The 10,808-nt window shown below is 35.7% G+C and overlaps 1 protein-coding gene across 1 annotated transcript in view; it reads left to right on the top strand.

Annotated features, from left to right (window-relative positions):
- The first annotated feature begins 218 nt into the window (after positions 1-218).
- The window catches only part of LOC126808721 (solute carrier family 35 member F4), a 67,144-nt gene continuing 56,554 nt past the window's right edge, over positions 219-10,808 (top strand). Inside the window, exons 1-2 of the mRNA XM_050533650.2 lie at positions 219-581; positions 8,568-8,920. Of these exons, the coding sequence (XP_050389607.2) occupies positions 8,884-8,920 (37 nt within the window). The 5' untranslated portion in view covers positions 219-581; positions 8,568-8,883. The remainder of the gene's footprint in view (positions 582-8,567; positions 8,921-10,808) is intronic.

The following is a 10,808-nucleotide window of genomic DNA, read 5'->3' as shown; positions in this document are numbered from 1 at the left end:
GGATAGGCGGGAGGGGGGGGGGGGGCGCACTTGCCTGGGGATCGTGATCGTGCTTGATTGAGCAGCAGCCGACAACCCAGGTCCAGACGCAACAAGTAATGGTTTAAATCGAAGCTGTCGTTGTACATTACGGATCTGTGATTCGTGTGCCGACCAGTGCACCCTTTGGATCCAGATGAGTGGGGGAGGGCGTGTGCCATGTAAGCTCTGCACTAGATCCGCCCTTGAAAGGCAAATGGATATTTGCAGCTGCTTTAAAAAAAATTCATTCATTCATTCATTCTAATAGGCTTATTTGTAATTCTCCTGTAGTTAATGAATGAAGACTGGAATTATGTGGGAGAACAAGAACACGTACAAGCGGGTCGATTTTTTACACTGTAAATGAGTCGAGCAGCGTAGCTTTATCTGCATCGAGAGAGCTAAGAGAAATCACTGCCTGTAGTTGTCTTGTGTTCAGTCTGTAAACAGTTGTGTTTGGGATGCTGTAATGTAGCATTTATGGAACTTAGTTTAAGCAATAAGCTGAGATTAGATGGAATTTCATATAGAAATCATAAAGGAATTCTGTGAATGAAAGAGTGAGTATCTGTATATATTAATATACTTTTGAACCAATTTTTGACTCTACTATACAAACATGCAGGTATAATATTTCTTTGAAATGTTTGCTTGTAAATCTTTTTGATAATCTTGATCTTTTAAAAAATGTTGTTATAGTAACGGCCGTTAATCTTATAATAAAAAGCAAGAATGAATGGATTTTAATGTCAAATCAGCACCAACGGGGTATATTACGTCAGATAAACCTGACGGATTTTATATTGAAAAATGTGAAACTAAATAAAAATTGAAGTTGGAATATGAATGGAGTTTTAGTTTACCCGGTTGTTATGGGGGGCATAGGATATTGCAAATGAAATGTTTTTTTTTTAACGTCTTACTGTTCTGCTCCGACAGGGCTAATGAAGATGGACATACGCCCTACAGTGTGCTATGAGGGAAATTTTGCCCGGACAGCGGCGTTACGGCTTATATAGAATTCCAACTGCCAAGGAATCTTTTACGTGAACGCCAATGTGTACACGGGACCTCGGTTTTTCGTCCCACCACTGACAAGCGGAAACTACAACGTCAAATCTCGATGAACTTTCTCAGCCAACACCGGGAGCGATGCGCTAAGTGGGTAAGACGCTGGCTCGCTAGCTTGGAGGTCGGGTGTTCGATCCCTGCATTGGCCGAGATAGGTCATCCAGATTTTTTCCAGCGTGGTTTCTCCTTGTCAGCGGTGCAGAACGGCGGGCCTGGCAAGGACAGCTGTCTAGTCCTTCGGATGAGACGAAAAACCGATGTCCCGTGTATACATTGGAATACACGTAAAAGATCCCTTGGCAGTTGGAATTCGATATAAGAGTAGGCGATAGTGCCGCTGCCCGGGCAAAATTTCCCTCATAGCACACTGTATGGGGTATGCCCGTCTTCATTAGCCCAGTATAAGGAGCAGAACAGTTGGACGTTAAACCCCATTTCATTTCATTTCACCTCCGCTAGCGAACCAGTGTCTTATCTACTTAGCCACTGTGAAGAGTCGTATGAATATTTACATATCTCTAATTTAAGTCTGGAGTAATGAAGTGTACGTCAAAGGGCTAGACGACAGACATAATAGTTACATTTTTAATTTACAAAGTGAGATTTCGTATATAAGATCCACCACACGTTAAGGATAATAGAATTATAGCAGCGAAGGGTGTTGTGCAAACATCAGGATTTGCTAACTCTTTCTAGAACATGATATCATTTTCATTGATTATTACAATTTTTGCATTCTTATTTTATTTTCTTCCGACGTATAAAGGCGCGGCGTGGAATCTATCAATCTGATTAAAACACAGATCCAATTTCGTTTCGTTTTTATAGTTCAAAATTTCGATTTTACTTGTCTTTACTACATGTAGTGTAGGCCATCGAAAGTATAAAAAACGAAACGAAATATAGATCTATATTTTAATTAGATTGGGAATCTATTGACAGATATTTCTCTCACACTTGTTAAATAGGCGCTAAATGGTGCTAATGTTAGCTAACAGCTGAGGTTAAAAAAACACCATGGTTAAAACATTCGTAAAATCACTAGAAAGGAAAGAAACTAACAGTTTAAGTAAACTGATCGATAGTATATGACTCTAAACAAGAAAATTAGCTAAATTCCTTTAAAAACACTCTTATATGGTGCATTGATGGGGTGGTTTGGGAAGGAACCTTTGGCAGTGGAATTCCGTAAAGAGTAGGAGGAAGTGCAACTGCTGGACAAAATTTCCCTGATAGCAGACTACAAGGCATATTGCAAACAATACAGAATACTGCAGCAAGACTTGTTACTTTAAAGGAGCTAAATCGCCAATATTTGGGACCTAGAAATTGACACAAATTGGTCGCAACGCATATAATAATATAATATGAGTGTATTTAAACTATATAATCGTTTCCGGTTTTTAATCTAATTTCAAATCAGTTATGTTCGGCGAAACACGCCAGAAGTTTCAATCAAATGGCAATCTCTAGAGACTGGTTATTCCAGTCTACATCGATAGTATTTTATTGTGTATGCTCTCCAGATAAGAATATGCCGTCAACGTTTGGCATGACTTGTGGAATATGTTTAGCCCTCGTTCTTCGGGTCCCTTGTTACAAATGACACTTAAACGCATTATGGTACACGAATCTTGTACCAATGGTAAAATGTTTATTTTGTCTTAAATATTGAATATCAGAAGCACAGGTAAGATGATAACATCAATGTTGATTTAAATTGAAAAATAATTCGTGTTTTCAATGTCGAAGATTTTGGATGATACTGAGTTAGAGACTTAGCTACTTTAAATATCGAATTGATTTTAAGATCTTATTACTTACTTTTAAATTTAGCCCCTGTTTACCTCTCTGATCCTTTACAACTTTATACACCTGGTCGAACATCCGATAAATTACTTTTAAAGTACAAATCTGTCAAACTAGTTTCTTATGGTCAGCGCTCTTTTAGTTTAGCAGTACGTTAAATCCCGCCCCATGTCATCAAAAAGTAGCTAATAAGACATGTGGAATATAAAAGATAATACATATCGCCATTAATTTAAAGAACAGAATTCTAGAATTAACGTGTCTGTAAATGTATAGAATATGGTGGGTAGAATGTCTCTTTAATGATTTATCATTAGAAATTGGATCTATTTAATTTCCTGGAAACTTCTCTTTGATTGGAAAATTGATAAATTAACAAAGTCACAATACAACATTTCTATCATGTATATATGGCGGCTTTTTTCGGTACACACTTTTGTGATATTTTCTGGTGTGTGACTGATACAATTTCAGATCATGGCCCGTAAAATGTCTTTTACAATGTTTCGGTAGGCATCTTTGTGATACCTCTTGGTTTAACTTTTTAACATGATGCCTCCAAGCTTTATATAGCTAGGGCCTCACCACAGAATTAATGTGGTGGGCCCTTAGTGAAAATAGGGACGCCTGTCCAACCTCGTAGTCAATTCGAGACTAACATATGGTTCAATTTTATTTCATTAATTCGCTTGCGCGTAGGGCTCTTTAGCAATAGGTGGAAACCGGAGGACCCGGAGAAAACCCACGAGGTTGGACAGGCGACCCTACCCCTTGTCACGTACAAGCGGGGAATTGAATCCACGCTACTTGACTCAATGACAGACATTACGATGCAACACGCACGCGTTAACCAATCGGCCACCCAAACCCCCTAGCATGGAAGTAACAATTCCCCGAATTCCCATCAGAGACTGAAAGGAGTGAACGAAGATAATATATTTTTGTAGCATTTTTGTATAAGGGCCGTTTCCATATATGAGAGTTGTCTACCCACTTTAAACAAAATTGGAAATGTGAAAAGGTCAATAACAATTCCCAAAGAGTCTACTTTAGCTTATAAAATGCTTTAGTCTTTCTTTTAGATAGAAGAGAATTAAAACCAGTGAAACTGGATAACGCGTTGGGCACGTTTTGTTCATATTACGCCATTCATTCTGCTTTTTCCAATTATGCTCGAGCAATATCTTCAGTGATTTATTCCTAGCTTGAAGCAAATTACCATCTTACTCACGTTTTTAATTCACGCAAATACAAAATGAGTTCTTGGCTATAAATTGTTTTTTTCTCACTTTTATAATACTGTGATGTTTAATGCTCCGTGCAGTTTAAATACAGCAAACACTGGTAAAAGATGAAGTTCAGTTTAAAGGAGGCAAGTCGCTAACTCAATATCATCCACAGTCGTCGACATTGCAAACACGACCAATTGGACAATGAGCTAAATCGCTAACATTTGGGACCTAGAAATTGATACAAGTGGGTCGCAACTCATATAATACTGTAATATAAATGTATATAAACTGATTTACATTCAATCGTTTCCGTCTTTACTCTAATTTCAAATCAGTTATGTTCCGTGAAATAAGCCAGCAGTCTTAATCGAATGCAAATTCCTAGCGTCTGGTTATTCCAGTCTACATACGCCGTTTGGTTTGGTGCAATATGTCTAGACTCGTTCCTCGAGTCTCTTGCTAGAACTGGGGCTGAAACGCATTATGGTACACGATTTGTGTACCAATGGTAAAATATTTATTTTGTCTTAAATATTGGATATCAGAAGCCCATCTTTTTCCGGTAAGATCACAGCATCAATGTTGTTTTAAATTGACAAATAATTCGTGTTTTCAATGTTGAAGATTTTGGATGATATTGAGTTAGAGACTTAGCTACTTTAAATCAACATGATGTTGTTATCTTACCGTGAAAAGATAGGCTTCTGATATCCTTCTGATATCCAATATTTAAGACAAAGTGCAAATTTTAAAACTGGCACGCGAATGTTTTTAAGCGCCGTTTTTAATAAAGCGACTCGATGAACGAGGCTAATACTATCGGTGTAGACTGGAATAATCAGACGCCAAAGACTGTCGTTCAAGCTGCACTCTTTGCGTATTTCGCCGAACATAAATGATTAGAAATTACAGCAAAAACAGAAACGATGGAATGTAAATCGCTTTATTAACATTCATATTACATTATTATATGCGACCCACGTGTGTCCATTTCTAGGTGCAAAAGAATAGCTATTTAGCTCCTTTAAGCTTTTTGAACCGAATTTAAAGATAGTAAACTCCTTTGGTTTATATCAAATTTTGGACCAGGAACTAATCCCCAAGAGCTACTCATATTGTTGTCTTTGTTGTTGTTCTTGAAGGCGAAGCCCATCGAAAAAAGGTCTACGGTGGAACATGAAACTTGGCATGTCTATTCAAAGATATCTGCGATGAGGTCATAGTCAGTTCCTGGTCCATAATTATTTTTTTTCTCAACAATTCGATTGCGCATTTACCTTTAGCATTGGCAGGAAACCGACAGAGAGGTGAGATTTAACGCCCACTCGAAACAAACTAGGTTATTTCGGGACTAATTACATATTGTTCAATTATTTTTTCCTGCAGAAATTCGCTTGCGCGTGTTGTTTTTAGTTGTCAATTGACTCATTGACAGACCTTATGATCTACAGCGCAGCCATTAAACCATTTGGCTACCGAACCCAGTACCGGTTAAACGATTGCCGGTTTGTTTAGTTTACTTTTACATCCGACTGTCGAACACCAAATCCCAATAAAGATTTCATCTGTATTCTTTTTACTTAAACCAAACAAGTATGTTTTTTTTAACATAACGGAAGTTCTCAGAACTAATTAAAGATTATTTTCATTTCTTTTATTGTATTAAACTAAAATAAATTTATATTCTAGTTGAACATGTAAGATGTATAATATAAGCTACAACAAAAATAGAATTAATTATATTCGCCAACTGGAATAGGGTTCCAACAGAATATTATATAGATTGAATTGCATGTAATAGGATTAAAAGCACAACCAGTAGGATCTGTCACATTTTTCCAAAATAATATTTTTCCAAAATAAAAATTATTACAATTTTAATGGCGAGCCGCCGTGGATCCGTGAGTAATGCCGGTGTTGGTCGAGAAAGTTTCCCCGAGTTTTTCCAGCTTTCTTTCCCCTTATCAGTGGTGCAGGACAGAGTGAGTGGCAAGGACAGCGTCAAGTTGTTCCGATGGGACAATGTACATGGATACATCGCATATGGTTTTCTTGATTATCCCAATCGCTGCATGAAAGTAGGTCGTTAAACCAATTCCATTTCACAATTTTAATGTGAACCGTGTTGTTATAATATCACGAAGAAAAAATATCCTCACATTTTCTGATCGATATATTCGAACAAAAATGGTACAAGCTTTCTATTAATAATCTGGACCATGGTAGTCGAGCAGTAAGTCAGGCACTGGACTTTCTACAAGTATGTCCCGTTTTAAATAGACGAAAATTGGTCTAAAAACACATATTAATGTAACATGAATGTATAAAAGTGGTTTATATTCAATTTTTAAAAAAACATTTTTTTTTAAATATTGTAATTTCTAATCAATTCGGTGAAATACGTTAACAGTTCAAACTGAACGACGGACGTTTGCGCCTGCTTAGTCCATTCTGCACTTTTTATTATTATTATTATTTTGTCGTTTGTAACTCAGCCATTAATAATTACCCCCTGCATTTTCTTGTAGGATACATGTTTCTTTGTTTATTACAAATGGCGCACAAAAACATAGAATGCACGTTACGTGTACTGATTATAAAATGTTGCTTGTGTTTTATGTATTGGATGTTAGGATCCTATAGTTTCACGGCAAGATAACAACATCAATATTGATTGAAGTGTGCCAATATTCAATTCTAATTCGTGTTTTTAATTTCGAATTTTATGTTAAATATTGAGTTCGAGGTTGAGCTCCTTTAAGTAATATGTTGCCCGGTAATATTTATTAGCAGGCACACCACAATGTTTTCCGATTATTACGATGCTGGAGCTAACGTATCTATAAATTGGGAAATCCATCATAATTGAGTTTTGGCGTAATATCCCTTTAAGACACGAAAATATTTCAATCAGAATATGTAATACACAGAACTCAAGAATCGATATAGATAACGTGGGAAAATGTTTTATATGCGCCATGTTCACCTGCATAGTGAAATAAAAACTCGAGATATTCTAAGAAAAAAAAAAGATCACAGCTGGTTCAAATGTACTCAATACTTGCAGGTTGAATTGAAACTGATAATGGTAGGTTGATATGAAACTTACACTGTCTGGTTATTGTAGCCATGTCTGATGCAAGTAACCGCCTATCGTGTTCAAAGGACACAATATCCACATCACAGAGTTTCATTATTGTTAGATGTAGGAAAAATGACTTCTTGTGGTGGATCTGAGACGTCATGACAACCGAACATTAAATGACACGGTGCATTTTGAAAATATTTCTCGCTAATATCACTAGTTTATATGTTATTTCTTATTTTAGCACTGACAAGGTGACACATGAAATTCTCAATTCCACCACTACCTCTGCACTTTTGATATAAATTTAATTAATTCAAATATTTTAAATTCTGAAATCCTACATACATACGCTACTGCCCTGACTTACCCGAGTAGGGATTTATTGCACGAGCGTTTGTTTAAAATGTGTACTTTAGAAGTATATATCTTCGCAATGGCTGTGCATATTCCTCTCAGATTCTGATGTAAGATCACATCATGGCAAATCTATTTTATTTTTAACCAACCGCTTATGACTTCTAAAGTTCTAAAGTCCATGAACCACTTTAATGTCTACAAGTGACGGAAACGAGAAAAATTGAAGACGTCATTAAAGATGCATTATGTAAGATCTAAATCTGCCTATTGTTAGACATTTATGCACATGACAAGCCAATAATCAACTCTCTAGAGCATCGGATGGTCGAGATTTAATGAGTTTAAACACCCGCGAGATTTAAAAATTTAACATTAAAATGGCTGATCGAAACTTAAGTACCGATGATACGATAATAAAAGATCAAAGCTACATCTTAGAACAGTTATAACTTCGCTCAGAATAAAGTAATTTAAATGATTTTCTAAAATATTCATTTTTCATTATCTATTTTTGAACTATTATATCAAGAACGGTCACGTCTTTATCTTAATCTTACAAAATACATCTTTAATGACACGACAACCCAGGTCGTTAACATATATATCAAAAGTAAACAAATACCATTCTAATGCTATTGTGTAATAAAAATCCCAGAGTATAAAAAAAAATCCTCACGAGGAATAGGCATGCCTGAACAAAAAGAAACCAGAATTATTATTACTTTATTATCTCAGATACATTAAGATGACGTTGGGAAATCAATAGAAACCAATGCAAACTTTCAATTCAATTTTTTTTTACCCTTTTTCAATTATAAGTACTTTTGATTGTGTATGCTATTAAATCTATGTTTAACCTTTAATTTAGCATGTAGAATCTTTAAGTCAGTTATGATTTTAATAAAGCAATAATTATATGTACAAAAATTAGTCTTATCAACCATATGTTATGTCTAGTTTTGATTACAGTGCTGTCTATATCATTTCAGATGATAGTCAGGATTTAATCAACTTTCTGAAGATTGTGATTCTATAATGGATTGCGCTGAAAGGAGAATAAATTAACTTATTTTGAAAAATATTTCAAGTGGTGATCGAATGAATGCTGCGATTTGTTATAAGAACAATCGCTGTTAATGGATTACTTATTTATATACATTAGTCATTGATATATTGACACAACAATTGATGTTCTTAAGAAATTCTAACACATGAACGACAATTTACTAATGCCATGGAGAACAGAAATTCTTTATTTTTATGTTGACATAAGTTCGTGTTTGAAGAAGAACCAAAACAACAAACATGGCTTCCATTGACGTGGAACAGTCAGTGACAGACGGTAAGATAGAAAATGGTTTATTATTTTTTTCGATTCCGAGAACCATGCTCATGAATTTTTATAACTGCTTAGTGTACTGACCAAAGTACATCCAGTATTTTTTTTAATAAAGGCAGTGTGGGTCAAAGAAAGGTTGTAGTGGCGGATCCAGAGGGTCAGGAGGGTTGCCCCCCCCCTTTCGCTCAGCTATAAAAAAGATATGTGTCATGGTCGTGGCCTTTATGCTTTATTATCAAATTGTGGGATGAGATGGCTATTCAAAGCGCGAGATAATGGTATAGATATGTGATATGACAATTAATTCGTATTAATTCATACTAAAAATTGACGTTAAACGGGGCGTTAAATTGTGCTGAACTGATTTTATTGCATATCAGTAAAACTAAAACGTAACATAGTAGGTTCGGTACATGTATTTAGTATGTTTTTATGTAAAATCCCAGTTTCTGTGCTTTGTCAAAGTGACCTCTGGTTACCCCAGATATACGCCAAAAGGAACCTCACAAACCCCCTCCTGCAAAAATTCCTTTCATACAATTAATCTACATCCCTTAGTTCACGTTCTCATTTCCTCCTTCAACAATAAATTGTTGCCCATCTTAACATCCTGATTGATACTAAAACATTGAAACATTTTACACTTCAACTATTCCTTTATTTGTGCAAAACGTATGGATGAAAAATACGAAACTCTGGTTAAAAATTACAGCTGTGAACTTTTGGATACTGGATACTGTCATTGTAAATCACAGACCAGACTAAATTCTTCTCGAGATCTTCAATTTTTAGATTGACTCGGAGTTGATTGGAGGCTTAATGTGTTTTATAAACAGCTTTTAATTTCCACGGTCTCAAGACCGACTCGTTAATGAAGTAAATTTGATCCAAGTCCAAGTATTGGATAATAATTAGAGAAATTTGTCTCGCGCGTCACGAGAAGAAGAGGGGGGTCGAGGGTGTAGAAATGATTGAAAGGCAGTGAAAACGTCAGAAATTGTCTGAATAAACATTTATCGTGACTGGAAGAAGTGTTTCTCCTTCAGAAGACAAATTAAAGTAAATTCTCCGGGAAATTACAAACACTTATAAAACAATAGACGATGGCATAACAAAATGAATGATAAAACACGTCGCTAAACAATAACTAAACATTCAGACCCAATTTAATCAATGGATGTTAAACACTGGATTTCTGCAAGACTTAAGGTGGCGTAAACAGGAATTTGCTTTGAGTGCAAATGACCGAAGCTCTCACAAAGCGACCAAGGAAGGTTGGTTTGGAAAATTCTATTTTTATTTTCTGCAATCTCCTTCTATTTGATGCATTGCGTTGTGTAATGATATTGTAACTAACTAGTGTCGAATGTAGGACCTACAGACTTTAAATTTATCGGAAATCTTTATTTGTATGGGGAGATGTATAATAAACCTGAAAGAAGTCGAAAAATAATTCCGATTTTTTGAAACAAATTTTGACATCCCTACTGAAAATCACATTAGCTTTGTCTATGACAATTTTTGCACCCAACCCTCCCTCCTCTTTCGGAAATCCTTCATGATATTATACTGGTGAACTCAAGGAGTATAGTGGACGACTCGACTTTAAGATTAGATACTGATGTTAAACGTGATATGAACAACGGTTTTATGGCTTCAAGGAATAATATGGATCAGTCTGTATTTGCTTCGTATTGATTGATTCCAACGAGCTGGTTCAAAATCTAAAACGCAAATATACTAAGCAGCAACAGAAACGCCAGGTTGGTATGTTACTCTGAATAGACGCATTGCATAAAACTTGTCAAATTGTTTTATTGTATATTGTGACCACTTTACCTGCGCAATAATACTCCTTCCCAAACATAGAATTGAACCCAGGAAATGTTCT

Source organism: Patella vulgata, chromosome 1 (genome assembly GCF_932274485.2).
Source record: "Patella vulgata chromosome 1, xgPatVulg1.2, whole genome shotgun sequence".
NCBI lineage: Eukaryota > Metazoa > Mollusca > Gastropoda > Patellidae > Patella > Patella vulgata.
The sequence above is the reverse complement of the archived record's forward strand: the minus strand, read 5'-3'. Positions and strand labels throughout refer to the sequence as shown.